Source organism: Serinus canaria, chromosome 19 (assembly GCF_022539315.1).
Source record: "Serinus canaria isolate serCan28SL12 chromosome 19, serCan2020, whole genome shotgun sequence".
Taxonomy (NCBI): Eukaryota; Metazoa; Chordata; class Aves; order Passeriformes; family Fringillidae; genus Serinus; species Serinus canaria.
Window position 1 is genome coordinate 9,687,556 of NC_066332.1, and position 17,653 is coordinate 9,705,208.

The 17,653-nt window shown below is 47.1% G+C and overlaps 1 protein-coding gene across 2 annotated transcripts in view; it reads left to right on the forward strand.

The window, feature by feature from the left end:
• Positions 1 to 17,653, forward strand: part of AUTS2 (activator of transcription and developmental regulator AUTS2) — a 786,103-nt gene that overhangs the window by 753,826 nt on the left and 14,624 nt on the right. The window contains exons 7-14 of one of the 2 annotated variants that reach the window (XM_050981633.1): positions 4,580 to 5,078; positions 6,556 to 6,809; positions 8,231 to 8,472; positions 8,888 to 8,932; positions 12,821 to 12,916; positions 14,181 to 14,252; positions 15,863 to 15,892; positions 17,383 to 17,454. In XM_050981633.1, the coding sequence (XP_050837590.1) occupies positions 4,580 to 5,078; positions 6,556 to 6,809; positions 8,231 to 8,472; positions 8,888 to 8,932; positions 12,821 to 12,916; positions 14,181 to 14,252; positions 15,863 to 15,892; positions 17,383 to 17,454 (1,310 nt within the window). The remainder of the gene's footprint in view (positions 1 to 4,579; positions 5,079 to 6,555; positions 6,810 to 8,230; positions 8,473 to 8,887; positions 8,933 to 12,820; positions 12,917 to 14,180; positions 14,253 to 15,862; positions 15,893 to 17,382; positions 17,455 to 17,653) is intronic. The other variant, XM_050981634.1, reaches the window with a different exon arrangement.

Sequence of the window (17,653 nt, forward strand, 5' to 3'; positions counted from 1 at the left end):
TGCAAGGAGCTCTGCTTTTGAGGACATGTTCTTCATTTGCATAATCAAATGCTTTGTTAGTGTCCTTGGAAATTAGGATGAAAGATGACTGTGTGCTAAAAATGAGAAATTGTTTTTAGCAAATTATGTGTATCCAGTACAACAGCTGAGCTGCTCTGGGGCCTGTTTGATGTGTGTTGGCTGCTGCACCCACAGCCTCCTCCCTTTGGCAGTAACAGCTTCTGGCACCTGCCTTCCCCATCCAGAGACTGCACTGACCAACGTCTCATCAATATGAAATGGACAATCAGGGCTGCAATCTGATTAATTATTTCAAGCCTATTTCAAGCCTTGTAAAGTGCTTGTAAAGAGCTGGTGGTCTGTGGGGTAGATGCATCCTGCATTCCAGGACTCCAGAGATGTCCTGGGGGTTTGTATTGGTTGTGACAGCTTGTACCAACTCCTCACTTATCCATGGTAAAGCTGGAGAAAATGGGTTTGAAAGATTCGGGTTTTTATCTTGCATTAAGAAGTTTGGAGAAAATTTGAATTAGGCAGATAACAGTGTTGTCCAGAGTTCAACTTACCAAAGCAGTAAAAGAAAATGAATACTAATTTTTAAGTTAAATGATGGAATAAAATATTTCTTTGGTAGGCTGAATGCTCAGTCCCAAATATAGTGCTGCAGAACACTTAAAACTCCTATAATTTTCCCACTTGGGCAATAAGGACTTTGAACTTAATCCTAAACTTTTTTCTCAGGAAAGTGGAAAATTTAGTGCTGGTTCTGAGTTGATCTCTGAAGTTGCCCGAGGCCAGGCGTGGAGGCTGAATCTGGATGCAGGCAGGAGGAGGAGGAGTGACAGGGTATGGTACAGCCTCCTTTCTGCATGGCATCCAGACCTGGCTGTCTCACACCTGGACACAGAGAAGTTGGATGATTTTACATTTGGGATAAAAGTTTGGCCACTGTGAGTTTGACATGGTCCTGCAGTGGTGTCCCTGAGGGGATTTCATTCCCTAGGCCAGGGATGCCCAGGACACTCAGGGCTGGCCAGGCTGGGGGTGGCCATGGCACACCCTCTGCTGGCTCTTGGCACCTCCTGTGCTCTTTGGTGCTCCTGGACCCATCTGCAAACACACTGGCCAGGCACAATAAGAGGATTCTGCATTGATTCTCTGGGAATGTCACATCTAGCAATTCCAACAGGGCCTTTTTGTTAGTGGAGAGCAGCTGGGCTGTTCCTGTGGCTGTGATGTTCCCAGTGGCCACCCCTGGCCAACCTTGGCCTCTTTGGGACCACACAGATGGGACACAGGAGCCAGAATTCAGAGTTTGGTCAGATTTTAGTGATTTGCACATTAGGAAGAGAGACAGTGATGGAAAACTGCATATTGCCTGTATTTATTACACAAATCCATGTCTCCAGAGGGAAATATTTGCTGACCCTCCCAGCAAACATTTGGGTCAACTGAGTCACCTGGGTTACCCACAGGTGTCCCCAGGATGGTCTTTGCTGTTCCCTGGTGTGATGACAGTCACATGCACAGCAGGGTCACATGGAGGGGACTGGAGTTCTGTGTGTCTTCAGTTTGTGTGTTTGAGTGAAAAACAGAGGAATTTGAAATTGAAGGCACATCAAAGGGCACAGGAATGGAAGATAGTGAAAGCTGCATTTCCTGTCTGGGAAATGCCAATGTTCCTCAGCATCAAATTCTGGCCTTATTCCTTTTTTAGTGGAAGATTGGCTGCTGGTGGATACATTATCAACCCAGTGGAAAAAGGGGAGCCTGTGTCAGCATGGAAGTTACATCACAGTCACTGCTCCCCTGAATCCCAGTGCAGTAATTCCAGTTTATCCAAAGCAGAGTGTATAGACAGCCAGCAAATGAAGTTATCTTGGTGCTTGCTTAGCTGTTGGGTGGAGATTAATTCCTCTGATGATAAACAACCTCAGAAAGCTGGGTTGTCAGTCTCATAGTGACATTAAGGGTTTTCCCCCAGAGTTTTTTCACTGAGCCAGTGAGGGTAGGAAAAGAGCAATCTTGTCTGTGTGACCTTGAAGTGCTGTTGATGGGGACTGGAGCCCTCCTCACGAAACCTGTGATTGGTGCCGTTTATCACTGAGGGGAGATTTCAACTCCCCAAAGAGATGCAGTGGGCTGGAGAATTGGTTCTGATTTATCCATCATGGTTATCAGCAGGCAGGGCTGTGTGTGCTGGGACTCCTGCACAGCTGGGCTGGGCCACAGTGTGGGTGCACTGGTGTCACACAGGAGAGGCAGAACCCATGGGCACGGCTGCTGGGAGACTGGGAATAACATTTATGTTACTGCAGGCAGCACCTCCCAAGGGCAGACTCACAGGGATGGCACTCAGGGCTGTGCATTGGGGGTGTGGGCAGCAGCAGGGAACACCCAGGAGACAGGGGCATCCCCAGCCCTTTTCTCCTGGGGAGGGGGAGCAGATCCCAGCACTGAGCTGTGCTGAATAAATGTGGCACATGAGAGAGGCTAAAGAAAAGGATTTAATGAATGCACTAAGAGCAAGGTGTTCCCTCTAGGTTTGGAAGTATCACCTCTGCAGGATTTCCAGACCACCTGCTAGAGCTGTGTAGTAAGTAGGGTGACAAGCCTGAGTCCTCAAAGCCATTGTGTCAAAAACCCCAGCAAACCCAAAAACTTGTAACTCCTACAGCCATAAGGACTGGGAACAGAGATCCACCTATTCCTGAGCAAACTCCTCCTGGAGGACCTGCCTTTACACATGTGTGGATCACACTCTAACTTGTAATAATGTTTGATTAAAGAGGATTGATCCAAAGAGTTAATGCAAGCAAAGTTTTCTTTACCTAGAACCTGCAGTTTATTGCAGTGGGATAAACCTTGGGCATATGGCAGAGTAATTGTTTTTATCCCTCTGGAGTCCTACTCTTGCCCTCATAATCATCCCATCCAAGTTGATGGAGGAGCCTCTCTGTCTATTATTGTCTGTTACAGGTATTCCAGGAGTGAATAAAGAATGTCTTCATAAAATAAGTCCTCTTTCTTGCTTCCTTTTTCTCCTCTTTACCTCCCTTTTGCCTCCCTTTGTCCCCTTCTTCCCTACCTCCTGTCCACAATCTATGAAAATCCTCAGCTTTACCAGGCTTTTCACCCTTGCACTGGGCCTGTAAAACACTCACTGAGCAAGTTCTGGTGTGGTTTATTTTTGATCTGTTAATGAAATTAAATAATGCCATGTTTGTGACACATGGCTGCCAGGCTGCCTCCAGGGATGTGATGGTTGGCAAACATGTGCCCAGGCCATGGGCTGGCAGAGTTCACTCCCCATCCTTTGAATTTCACTCCTTTACTCCAGGGTTTGCACAAAGGAGCTGTCAACAATTTTCTCTGAATGGATGTTCTTTCATTATGCGTTTAGTCATTTTACCGCTTAAAACTGGCAGAAGGAGAAGTAAAGTTTTCTTGTCTTAGGGTTATTTAGAATACTGGACACTTTTTTAATTCTAAGCTTGTCCCAAGCCCCTTCAAACCTTGGGCTGTGTTTCTGTGGTTGCTGAAGGTTTAAGTCAGCTGTTCCAATTGTTGTGCAATATGGCCCTAAATGGGTTCCTGATCCCCCACCTGCAAGGCAGCACCTTTCCCAATCCTGGGTCAGCAACGTTCCCCTGGATTTGTTCCAAGGGGTGCCATGGATCAGATCCACACTGGCAGAAGGTTTGGGGAGCAGTTCCAATGGGAAATTGCTGTGGAGCCCTGGTCAGCAAAACTCCAATGTACGGGTGTTAAAATTATAGTTATATTCATTATTATTATTAAAGAGTTGGGAAATAAAAGTAAGTCATTCCATGATCAGCCAAACCAAAAAGGCCTCGGCTGCTGCTAGTGTGTGTTCTCAAGTTTAGATCTTGTGTAATGGGGAAGGATCTGGAGCCCCAGGAGCAGCTGAGGGAGCTGGGAAGGGGCTCAGCCTGGAGCAAAGGAGGCTCAGGGTGGCCCTTGTGGCTCTGCACAACTCCTGCCAGGAGGGGACAGCCAGGGGGGTCAGGCTGTGCTCCAGGGAACAGGGACAGGAGGAGAGGGAACGGCCTCAGGCTGGGCCAGGGGAGCCTCAGCGGGGACATCAGCAGGAATTTCCCCATGGGGAAAGGGGGCTCAGCACTGGCACAGTCGCCCAGGGCAGTGATGCAGTCAACAACCATGGAAGTGTTCAAAAAACATGTGGATGTGGTACTTGAGGACATGATTTAGTGGTGAGCATGGTGAGGGATTGAACTTGGTGGATCTTTTCCGACGTTAAACCATTCAGTGAAAAGCACGGAGCTCCTGTGGCAGTGGCTCCCTCAGAGGGTCAGTTCCCTCAGCTTGTTCCCTCAGTGAGGCATTATCATAACAACGATGGAGAACAGCAGCACTAAACAGGGTCTGTCTTCTCTGTCACATGTTTTATTTTGAGGAGAGTTACTGGGGCAGGTGGATTTGATTCAGTTTCACATTTACCTGGCCCACTCGGAGTGTGAGTGGCCCAGCAGTGGCTTTGGGTTGGCCTGGCTGTGTCACGTTTAACCATTTTTTATCTCCATTGTTGTTGTTGCAGATAAAGAGGTGGGAGTTGGCACACTTGCTGACAATGACGACTCTGGTGCTAGGGGCCCAGCTGTCCCCAAAATATCAGGGCTAGAAAGGAGCCAAGAGAAGAGCCAGGACAGCAGCAAAGACCCAATACTTGAGCCTGTGGTGCCTAAAGACCCCCGTCCTCAGGTGACGCCGCCGCCGCTGGAGCCGCCTCCCGAGGGCCGCTGCTGCCCCAGCCCCGCGCTCGCCTCACGCCCGGAGGCTCCGGCCCCAGCGCCCGCCCCGGCCGCGCCAGTGCCCCCGGCCCCCGAGGAGCCCGGCCGCCCTCCTGCCGGCCAGCCCTGCGGCCAGCACTCCGGCCAGAACTCCGGCCCGCCCCCGGCCGGCCCGCACCCGCCGCGGCCGCAGTCGCCGCTACCCCCGGCACACCCGGCCCTGCCCGCCGTGCAGCCCCATCCCCAGAGCCTCTCGCAGCCGCTCTCTGCATACAACAGCAGCAGCTTGAGCCTCAACAGCTTAAGGTAGGTGCACAGAGAGGGGTCTGGGATGCTGGGCTGAGCCTGGAGGGGAGTTGGATAGAGAAGGTACAGCACAGCCCATTCCATCCCATCCCTGGGAAATAAAGGGCACTTGGAGCATTTAGCCTCGATTCCTCCCTTGAGATGAGCCAGGATCTCTCTCTGTGACCTGGTGATCCCATAAACTGGGTATTTAAAGTTCATTTGCTTTGGATTTTTTTTCCCTGCCGTACTTGAGTTTCTGGAGGGAATTCTACACAGTGTAGATCGGGGAAGAAAGGCCCAGTTCCTGCTGGGCTGCTTGCTGGAGGCTGACAGTTTTGCCCTCCCATCCCTGTAAATATCTGATTTATCCAAGCGCTGCCATGGCCCAGGGCAGGGAGCCCAGGAGCCCCTCGATGGAGGTGCAGCTGGTGACAGCCCAGCACCAGCAGTCACACACCAGGCACTTCACAGCTCCGTCTTTTCCTTCACTGCTGACACTTTACAGGCTTCAGTGTTTTTCTCTCACCTGGCCACAGTGAGATCAGCCTCACCTTTTATCTGTGGATAGCAAAGATGAGCAGTGAGATTAAACACCATGTGCACAGGAACCCGTGATGTCCCTCTGAGTCAGGGACCTCAGGTTTCCCCTACTCTAAGCTGGGTTACTCGTCTGCAAATCCAAGCTCCCAGCAGGCAGGTGTGACCTTCAAGACCTGGAGAAGTAGCACTGTGGTTGCTTCATGGTTTGACTAAAGACTGGGAGGTGTTTAAGACCTGGATTTATTTTTAACCAAGCTGGTATTGCTTGTCTTTAAAAGTCACTGCAATAGAAGTGTGTTCTTACTTGAAATAAAGACAAGGAGAATTAAGCTTTCCATGAATGTATTTTAAATACTCATTAGTAGGAAATGAAACCTGAAAATTTGCAGCCGGTGTAATCACAAATACTTCTTTTGTTGACTCGTCTTATCTCATTTTATTGTGGGTAGAGAGGGACATCACCTGTACAATAAGCACAAATCTGTTGTTGCCTTCTCAACTTCATTTCACATTTTCTACAGTCTTTCATCTCAGTAATTCACTTTAAAAAAAATTAAATTTTTATTAATGCGGTGATTTTGAGCTTCATTTGCCTGAAAACATGAACCAGGAGCAGCCATGTAGAAAGGATCTGATAATTAAGTCATGAATGCACAGGGCTGATTACTCCTTTGTGCGGTTGTGGGACAATACCAATCTCCTTGACAATGCCAACCTCCTTGACAATACCAACCTCTCGCAGCAAAGGAGAGCCTGGCTCAGGTGTGGGGGAACCACAGGAAGTGAAAGATACCAGAGCAAGTGTTGGAGAAGGGGTAGGACTGGAAATGGTGGTAGGACTGGAAATGGTAACTGGGGTTTGTAACGCTGTGTTTGACACAAGGGGCTGCTGGGGTTGTGTTGTGTGTGTGCTGGGGCTGTTCTCTCCCCTGACAGCTCCTCCTCTCGTTAACAGCAGCAGCAGGAGCAGCACCCCCGCCAAGAGCCAGGCGCCTCCCCCGCACATCTCGCACCACCCGTCGGCATCTCCGTTCCCGCTGTCCCTGGCCAGCCCCAGCCCCCTGCACAGCTTCCCGCCCGCCCTGCAGCCCCCCGCACACCCACACCACCCCAATATGTTTGCCCCTCCCACGGCTCTTCCCCCGCCACCCCCGCTGACCTCAGGGACGCTGCAGGTTCCAGGACACCCAGCTGGGAGCACTTACTCAGGTGAGAGCTGAAGGGACACTCAACTCTGGGTTTGGTCAGAATAGCCTAATTTGGGGTTTGGGCCTTGTGGTGGGGAGAGGCTGTACTGACTGCTGAACGCAGTGATGGCAAAGCCAAGCAGACGCCTAGGCACAGCCAGGGACTTACCTTCTGCCCTGGGAATGACTGCTTTGGGAAGGCTGTGGTTCTCCCAGGTTTGTTTTGTTCCACCCATAGTGAAACACAGCTGAGTTCACAAGGTGCCCACATGGAATCTGTGCCCCCCACAGCAAAGGTCTTCATGCAGTTATGGTCTGTGCCCAGCAGAGTTTCCCTGGCTGCAGGGAGGGTCTGTTCTGGCTGAGCTCACAGCCGTGCTAGGCTCAGGTGTGCTCAGAAAGTTTGGGTTGGAGGGCCCTTAAAGCCCATCCAGTGTCACCCCTGCCATGGCAGGGACACCTCCCACTGTCCCAGGCTGCTCCAAGCCCTGTCCAACCTGGCCTTGGACGCTTCCAGGGATCCAGGGGCAGCCCCAGCTGCTCTGGGCACCCTGTGCCAGGGCCTGACCAGGTCACTGAGGGGAGGAAAATGGAGCATTTGTGTAGTGTCATTTTGTGTCCATCCACCAGGATGCTGCTGTGAGCAGAAGCCACTTGTTTGCTCACTCCAGCTTGCTTGTCCACCCTCACCTGTTCAGGACTGTGTCTATGTCCATAAATGCTCAGAGAAATGGGAAAAGAGACTTGGTGAGAGGGGAAATAAAAACTTAGTAATGTCTCAGGCTTTTGGGATCTGGAGGAAGACCTGAGGGGGCTTTCTTACCCTGTACTGTGTTGTGATTATCCACAGACAGCAAAGGAAGTGGCACAAGGCCTGGAAAAGCCCCAGAGCTTGGGGGAGTTGTTTTACTGTTTATTTTCCCTGCACTCTCCAGTTTGGGCCCCCCAATTTAGGAAGGACATGAAGGGACTGGAGCATATCCAGAGAAGGGCAGCAAGGCTTATGAGGGGTCTGGAGCACAGGTCCTGTGAGGAGCAGCTGAGGAGCTGGGGTTGTTTATCCTGGAGAGCAGGAGGCTCAGGGCAGACCTCATCACTCTTTACGACTCCCTGACAGGAGGGTGCAGCCAGAGGGGGGGTCAGGCTCTGCTCCCAGGGAACAGTGACAGGTTGAGAGCACCCAGCCTTAAGCTGCACCGGGGCAAGTTTAGGCTGTAGATTAGAAACAAATTCTCAGTAGAAAGAGTGATGGGGAGTCGGAATGCGCTGCCCAGGGAGGTGGTGGAGTCCCTGTCCCCAGAGATATTTAAGAAAAGACTGGATGTGGCACTCAGTGCCATGGTCTGGGTGGCAGGGTACTGTTGGGTTACAGGTTGGACTCGATGATCTCCAAGGTCTTTTCCAAGCCCATAAACTCTGTCCCTCTGTGCTTCTGTGTTTCAGAGCAAGACCTCCTGCGCCAGGAGCTGAACACGCGGTTCCTGGCCTCGCAGAGCGCCGACCGCGGGGCCTCGCTGGGCCCGCCACCCTACCTGAGGACAGAGTTCCACCAGCACCAGCACCAGCACCAGCACACACACCAACACACCCACCAGCACACCTTCACGCCCTTCCCCCACGCCATCCCTCCCACTGCTATCATGCCGACGCCAGCACCGCCCATGGTGCGTACCCCAGGCAGAAATGTGAGGATAAGTAGAGCACAACTCTATTCTTTATTACAAAAGTATTGTGGAGAATTTGCCAGGTTGTGGGGAAGGGCTCCTGTGCTGCCCAGGGGTGTCTGGGTAGGAGAGGCAGGGCTGTCCCTCTGTCACAGTGTGAGGTTCAGGTGGCAGCACAGGACTGAGGGACGAGGCTCTGGCCAGTCCTGCTTGGAGTGTTCACTCTGGGGCCTCCTCCTTTGTCCTGTCCCGAAAAGATCTTGATTTACTTTGAAGAAAGAAAGAAATCCCAAACAGTTTAATTGGAAACTAATTTTTTGCATATTTTTTCCTCTCTGTTGGTTGCTGAATAATAGAGAAGTTGTCTTCTATTTTGCCAACAGAAGTAAAGCAAGGAAATATAAAGTAACTAGTTTGTGCTTTGATCCCTTTGCAGTTTGACAAATATCCTACAAAAGTTGACCCCTTCTACCGTCACAGTGTGAGTTTTATTACTCTGTTTCCAACTGACTTCACTGCTTTTCTGTGGTGGGTTGGGATCACCACTCAATCAATGGCACAGTGTCAAATCTCTCCCTAATCATCACTCCAGGATTTACCATTACCGTCCTTGGTTGCTTTGGCTTTTGAAGGCTTGCATTCGTGGTGCTTGTTTCTGATAAAGATGCAGTATCAGCTTTTCCAATCAAAAGATCTCTTGCTCACACACCATTTGGATCCAGGTTTGATGTGAAAAGATGAGACAGAAGGGCTGACTGTTACATGAAGCAGGAGAGAGCAGTGATTCCATCACGGTGTTTCACTTGTGCCACAAACCCTTGGGCTGATATTTTTGCTAAGGAACTTAAAATGAACTGACAAACTATCAGACAGATCCTTCAGGGATAGATAATCTAATAGTTTTCCCAATCTATCATACTTTGTTTGATAAAATCTGAAAACCTGTCTTATTATTCAGATTTCAAAGGCTCATCTGATCTACTGGGCTTGCTATGTTTTGAAAGCTCTGTGTGATGACAGCAACATGAATCCAGCTATGCACTAGATGTGTTTACCTAAGCTACCAAAAATGTTACTTATTGAGATGAACTGATTTTTAAAATTCCAGTTACATGTAAAGCTTCTGCTCCTAAGGGTTTGAATCCCCTGATGGGTTTGCTGCTGAACTCTGAGTTTTATTTTCTTAATCCTATTGGCAGAGGCAGGTGTCTGGCAAGAGTTTCTTAATCCAAGAGCAATATTTTGATGAGAGAAGGAGTACTGCATCAGCACTCAGAAATCTGCAGAGCATTTGGCTTTATGTGTTGGTTTTGCTTAGAAGTGGAACTGGGCAAAAAAAAAACTGGTTAAGACAATGGTCTGGATTAAACACACCCCCTGCTCACAGCCTTTCCTGCCCCTGAACTGTCCTGTCCATGTCTGGCACTTCATTTGAGGAGCTGGGACTCAGTGTTAGCAGGCTGAGAGCTCCAGGAACAATGGGCAGACATTGCCACCTCCACTCCAAAGGGCACTGCTGCTCACCTGCACCAGTGTTCTATTGCACTGATTTGCTGAGCTTCACAGCACATCCACAGGGCAGGAGAAATACAAATACTGTCAGAATGTGGCTCTTCCACGGAACTGTTCTAGGGACAACAGCTCCCTGTGTAGATCCACATTTGGAACTCATATATCTTAAAGCTGAGTGTGGGTGAACGTTGTAGGAGAACAGGGTCTGTTTGAGACTTAAAATCCATCTACTTTGGAACAGGGAGTGCAGCTCATATAAAAGCTAATGTTGAGTTTTAAATCAGTGTTATTTTTTGTCTTTTAGCACAGTGAGGCTTTGCTTTTACCTGCAGCTGGTGCCAGGTCTAGTTTAGCATCACATACACCTGGCCAAGGTGGTCACTGCATGTTTCCCCAGGGACAGGTAGAAGGGAAAACTGCTGCTCAAAAGAGAAGGAATTCTTGGGAAGAAGGAAGCATTTGACTATGAAATGTGAATTCTGAAAGCTGGAGGAATTTAACTGATACAAATTAATCATGGAGATAAACTATTTATATTTTATTAATAATTCTGACCTTGAGGAAAGGCCACATTTAATTAACTTACCACTTGTTATAAAACTGAGGAAAGAATTAGTCATAGCCAATAGAATATGAAGTATTACATCTTTTGCCATCACTTAGAATTAGTCCATTACACAGAGAATTAGAGACAGAAGACACTGGAGAATTTGAAGCACATTTTACTCATTAAAAGTTATTGTAAATGAGGACAAATGTCTCTTAATGGTTTCTCAAATGCCTACAGTTCAGTATCAACCAATCTCAAAATGTTTTCTGCACCATTGGATGGAGCAGGTCCAAATTAAATAGAATTGAAAACAACAGCAGCAACAGGAATGGAGCCTTAATACCAAGCTTTTAAACTGAGAAAATCTTCTGATACCTCTGAAATGTTTTCTCAGCTTTCAGTAAATACAATATGGATTAATGACATTGCAAGATAAGCTAGTGGAAGGAAAAATGATGAAGAAAAGTACATGTGAATGCCTGGCATATCCAGATCCGTCACAGCTTTGTGTTGTACTGATTTACTCTGGGATGGGATTTGCTCAGTGTTTTTCCACCCTTTCTGTCCAGTCTTTGACTTTGCCCAGTCCTGCTTCTGTTCAATTGGCCATTAACTCATTTATTTTGATCTTAAAAGTAGCACACAGTAGTTTGACTTTGCTTAGCCATGGTCAGAGGGGAATTGGTCTCAGTCAGAGAACCCTGTTAGGTTTTAGGGTGGCAATTCCAGTGGAGCTGGATCCTCTCTGAGATCCATCCCCTCTGAGATCCATCCCCTCCTACATCCTTCCCCTCTGAGATCCATCCCTTCCTAGATCCATCCTCTCCTAGATCCATCCTTTCCTAGATCTATCCTCTCCTGGATCCATCCTTTCCTAGATCTATCCTCTCCTGGATCCATCCCTTCCTAGATCCATCCTTTCCTAGATCAATCCTCTCCTAGATCCATCCTTTCCTAGATCCATCCTCTCCTAGATCCATCCTTTCCTAGATCTATCCTCTCCTAGATCCATCCTTTCCTAGATCCATCCTTTCCTAGATCCATCCCCTCCTAGATCCATCCTTTCCTAGATCCATCCCTTCCTAGGTCAATCCTCTCTGAGATCCATCCCTTCCTAAATCCGACCCTTCTGAGATCCAGAGGTTTCACACCAAGAATGGGTTTGGAGTGTGATGTTTTGAATCCCTGACTCCCACCAGGAAGCAGTTTGGTGTGTGCTAGCAGCATTTTCATGGAACTGGGAGAGTTTTCTGTTGCAACAAAAGCCAAAGGTTCACTGGCAGAGCACAGAGACAGGGGCAGATTGGGATGTGATGGTTTATCATGGAATCACAGAGTGGGTTGGACTGGAAGGGATGTTAAAAACCATCTCTTCCATCCCTGCCATGGCAGGCACACCTTCCTCTATCCCAGGCTGCTCCCAGCCCCAGTGTCCAGCCTGGCCTTGGGCACTGCCAGGGATCCAGGGGCAGCCCCAGCTGCTCTGGGCACCCTGTGCCAGGGCCTGCCCACCCTCCCTGGGAGCAATTTATTTAATTTACCTGCTTGTTTCACTTGTGTTTGTCTGCATTAGCACAGAGCAGCATCTTGTTTGTTCCCAAATTCCCTTAGGACAGAGCACTGGGCTCAGGGAGGTCAGTGGAGATGGGCACGTTTTTGTGCTGAGCATTCTCTCTTTGCAGAAAACTCCATCCATTTCTGGGAGGTTCTTCCTTAACATTTTGTTTAAATACTAATCTTCAACAAATCAGATTGTCTGTCTGCTAATATTAGATGTGGCAGGATATCCTCTCAGACAGACTAATGAAGTAAGAATTGTGCATATTTTCTTCATTTCCTACAGATACCATTAAAATCCCAACCTACTAATGGAGTTTTAATGATGCAATATCCTAGAACTTGTAAGGGTTTTTTCCACTTAAACAGGAGATTTCTGAGTCTCATTCAGCTCAGGATTCTGCCTTTTCTCTTCAAACGAGTCACAGACTGAAACCATTTAAAACCTCTCTCCAATTTAAAAATTAATAATTGAGGAGCAAATGTCTCCCTTATGCTCTGCTGGCCAAGACAGGTACAGGTTGCTGGCTGTCAGATTTTGGAACTGCTTTTAAGCTCTAAACCTCATGACATCTGTGAACATCCCATCGACTGCTTTAACTAACATTGTTGCAATGAGATCACTTCAATGCTTCTCGGTTTTCTCCATGTAACATTTTCCTACTATTCTGCAGGAATGCTCTCTGTGTCCTTCTCGGCTGCCTGTGCTGGTGGTGACCCAGTGTTGATGTTCTTCTCTTTCTGTTGCAGCTGTTTCACTCCTATCCTCCAGCTGTATCAGGTATTCCTCCCATGATCCCTCCCACCGGTCCCTTTGGCTCGCTGCAAGGAGCTTTCCAACCCAAGGTAAGGCAGGAATTACCTGGGACTGCTCAGGGCAGGGCTGGGCTTAGCAGGGGGTTCACATCCTGGAGAGGCTGAGCTCTGACCTACAGCTTCATTCCACAGGGGACAATTGTCCTTTTCCAGATTTACCACAAAGAGAAGTTATTTCTCTTTAGGCTCAGATACATCTACAAACATCTTTTTTTAAATTATTTATATAAAGACATGGTTAACTTTAGAAGCAATATAATTAGTTCTGAGATAGTGTGCATTAATGAAAGGTCGTGTAATAATCAGGATTTTAAGAAATGGTGCTCATTCTTGTGTACTCATTTTCATAATTACCTCCCAGCTCCAGCCCAGTGCAGAACACTGATTTGGCTCTCCTCATGGGTGATAACTGGGGGAGAGAAATGTGGGGAGTTCAGGGCTTTTATCTTTTGTTTTTATGGAGTCACTCTTTATTTATCAGTGGGAAGAAGTCAGTCTGTAGTCTTAGCAGCTAAAGACTGAAAATCAGGAGTGGAATTTCTGCAGAGGAGACACCTTCTTAAATTGGCCCATCCACTCTAATGACTGAATATGTAAATTGCAGTTCATTAGTGAGATTCTTGTCTGTATGGTAATCAGACTGTTAACAACTCTCTTACTTAATTGTCAGTTATGCTGGAGCTGATTTCTATTTTCTTCATTTTGACATAGGAACAAGCTCTGTCTAAATGTAGGGGGGTTGGGTAGGTTTTTTTTGTTTGGGTTTTTGTCCCCCACAAAACTGCATTTTATTAACTGACTATTAACATTCAAATAATGGGAATGGCTTTAATTTTTTCCAAGGGGATGTTTTCCTGATGCCCATATTGTGGCAGTCCCTGTGGATGGAGTTGAGGTCCTTGTGCAGTATGCTCTGGGTTCTGAGTGCATCACTGATAATCAGCAGAGCAGGGGCTGGGTCCTCCACATGCTGCTTTTGATGTTGTGTCATAAATGTGTTCTTAATCAGGTTTTTCACATTAGAAGATTTTCCAGTTTAAACAGTCACTGTTCCCTCAGTGGTTTTGATTAAACTAATGGGAAGTTGGTGGATAATCAAAGTGTGGATATGGAGATGATAATACTCATATTACTGAGTGGATTATAATGGTTCTCTTTTCCTTTATAAAAAGTTTATCTCCATTGCTTAGACAATGTAATGATAAAGAACTATTATTTTGCACATTCTGTTGCTTGTTGGCATTGTTACTGGTGTGCAGCTCATTAATGTTGTCTCTCCTTGTGGAATTTCCAGACTTCCAATCCTATTGATGTTGCAGCCAGACCTGGAACAGTCCCACATACCCTTCTACAGAAGGATCCACGGGTCTGTAAAAACTGTTTTCTTTTTCTCAAGTAAATCTGTTCCTCCTGAAAACCTTGAATGCTAGAGCTGCCATCTTGAGAAAGTCCAAATTTACACCCTTAAAACCAAAGCTGTCTGAGCTGTTTCATCAGGGAGGGCTGCAGAAGTTCTGTGGGAACATTTAAAACAGCCCCTGTGCACTGGCAGAGCTCTGTCCTTGCTGGCAACTCTCTTCCCCCAGGACCAGGGGTAAAGGCATCAAAGTCCAATTCAACATAGAAAATGTACAAACCTCCACAAGATTTGTGTTTGTACTCTGTAATTGTTTTTAATGTGGATAATGACAGCTATTCCCCGGGTTACTGTAGCATTGATTGCCCCAGTGAAATACGGATGCACTTTATTGATCACTTGATGCCTCTGGATTTCTGAGTTCCAGGCAATGTGAACAGCATTTATTGCCTCAGCACTTTGTCCTTCTGCCCAAGGGTTGTTGGTGTGTTTGAATTGATGGCCATTATTTCCACCAGGAACTTCACACTCAAATATTTTTAGCAGAACTCTCAGACAAAAGCACTGAGGAGCTCTCCCTAAAATTCCAAGTTGTGGCATGGCTGAACCTCCAGAGCTGTTGTCTTTGTGTTAGGCTGAGTTCCAGTGCTTTGGGTTGCTGAGTTGAGCTGAGGTTCAGCTTTACACCAAGAGGAACCACATTTCTGTTTGTTTGTCTAAGTATGGAGATAACCAGAACCTCCCATCAGGAAGTCATTTAGCTTTATGTTCCCTTTCAACTGGGAGTGAGTTTCGATTATTTCAAGATGATGCATTGTGCCATCACTGTGTCTGCTAAGTACCTTCTGCACCTATAAATCTTCCTTAGTATTGCATTTCAAAACAGAAAATCCAAAACAAATGAGCAGTACCCAATAAATTGAATTATTTCCCAGCATTTATTGATGAAATATGAGCAAAAAAAAGACAATAAGAAAATAATCTACTCCAAAAAAAAGCCCTAACAGGCCACATCAAAAATAGAAATGAGAAAATTGGGTTTTTATATGAGCCCTGTTTACCAACATCTGTTTCAGTGTGATAATAAGGCAAAGCCCATTTATGCCAGAGAGCAGCTCGGGCAGCAGTGAGGCACAAGGCCGTGACCTTGGCTGCTGGGTAGGCACAGTGCTGGTGTGCAGGGCATGGCTGACACCCCATTCCAGCCATCCCAGCCCCTCCGTGGGATCAAGGCCTGTCCATTATCCAGCATTGCCATGAGCTGAGGAGCTCTGAAAGATGAGTGCAGGAGTTTGCCCAAAGGACATACCTGTGCCTCCATCAGTGCAATTAACCAGCTATTTCTGCAGCATTAAATCAACAAATTGCTGCTGCTGCCAGGGGCCAGAGCTCTGAGTGAGCCTGGTGGAGCTGCTCGTCACCACTCAGGTGCCACAGCCAGGGGGAGGGGACAGCACAGAGATGGAGGCTCAGGACTAATTATTATCCAAAAGGGCTTCATTTGAAAGTAAAATTCTAACATTTTAATTTAGTCTCTTAATGAAGCAATACAGATTTGTTAATTAGGGCAATTGTTTGAGTGACAGGCGTGTAACCAAGCTGTCATTTCTTTTTCACAGTTGACAGATCCGTTCAGGCCCATGTTGAGGGTAAGAAATCTTCCTGTGCTCCTGTTTGTCAAGCTTGGCTCAGTCCCACAAGGTTGCAGCACAGAATCATTCCAAATGAGAGCTGCCAAGTGTCACCTGGGCAGTTCTGCCCTGCTTTTGGGGAGAGCAGGGGCACTCCTGCAGCTCCTGATCACTCAAGGACAAGGCAGAGTTTCACAGTTGGAAGTTTTGCTCTTTTCATGCAACCCCTCATGTGAATACTTGAGCTTAAATATTGCTGATCCTTCCATCATGGTTTCCTGAGGCAAATCCTAGAGATCCTGGCAGTGATTCCCTGTTATTTCTCTGCAAACTCTGAAGGAGTTTGCTTTATTATTTTACTGTGTGTTGTCTGTGTGATTCAGTGTGGTAGGTCCCACCCAGGTATCTCAATTTCCACTGTAGACAGACAATCCCCTTCAAACACAAAATATTTTTTAAAAAAGGATCTAAAGATCCAGTTCATCAGTCATCCAAAAGGGGTTTTTCTTAATTTTTCATCATATTCAAGAAAAATATCTAGATTTTGATTTAGTGAACTTACTAATTCACTAGCACAGCCAGTTTTTGCAAAGTAGCAAAAGGCTTGAGTTTAGGCAGTATGTCTGTGAGATAGAGTTTATTTTTTAATTTTTTAATTATTGGTTGATACCCAGCTAGAAATAGAAGACAGACCATGTGCCATAGTTGGTGAAACATTTAATTCACAAGTAGCTTAAGAAGACTCTTGAATTCCTGTGATATTTTTTAAATCTGCAGGAGACATTACTTGTGTAGGTAACTACAGACCCCTAAGTAACAAAATTGAAGAAAGTATCTCTCAAATGAGTCTTTTTTAGACAGTTTCCAGCTGTGCTGGAAATGGAGTACAAACTCAGTAGGAGGCCTAACAAGCACTCTGATTCCTGCCTCCCTCCCGCCTCTCTGTGACTTAGGGGGGACAGGGATGATGCAAAGACTCCTCCCAAACACAGTGAATTGAGTGACCTTCATTGTTTTCAGCACATTTATGAGCTGAAGTCTTGGAGGGACTCACCAGCAATTGCATGAGGGAGTCTGAAGAATTTTGAAAACCAGAGTGACCTTTTAAAACACTTCCATTTTCATCTTTTGGTGGAAGTGCCAGTTGTGGAAATGACCTAAGTGTGCAGCTGTGAACAGTCCAGCTGTGCAGGGCAGCTGCTCACAGGGACACAGCTTCACAGCTTTCAGCAGCAAAAGCTGCACTCTCAGCCAGTGGCATCAGAGGATTACAGGAGTGGGCCCAGCTGGAGCATTCCTGGATAGCCAGATAAATTCCCTAGCAAGGGACAAGTCTTTCCAGTTCAGGTTTTCGAGGAGGATGGAGAGGGAACCCTTTGCTTTCAGTTGTATTGGTGTGGGGATCCCCCAGACCAAACCAGACAGGGCTCAGGGTCTATTTTCTTCTAGAAATAGAATAAAGCATCTCAGGTTTTTGAAAGTTACTGATTCATGTCTTGTTTTCCCAGAAACCTGGCAAGTGGTGTGCTATGCACGTTCACATCGCCTGGCAGATCTACCATCACCAACAGAAAGTCAAGGTCAGTGCCTAGACTGGGGTGGAGGGCACAGAGCAGAGCTCAGAGAGGAAGGGCTGGCTCTCACCTGGCCACTTCTGTGCCGTGGCCAGTGCCTTGTTAAAGTCACACACACATCATTCCTTTCTGAGAGTTGGTATAAGGGTGAAACGCTGAAGGCAGAGTCCCAGCAGAGTGTCTGGGATGTGCTGGAGCCAGAGCA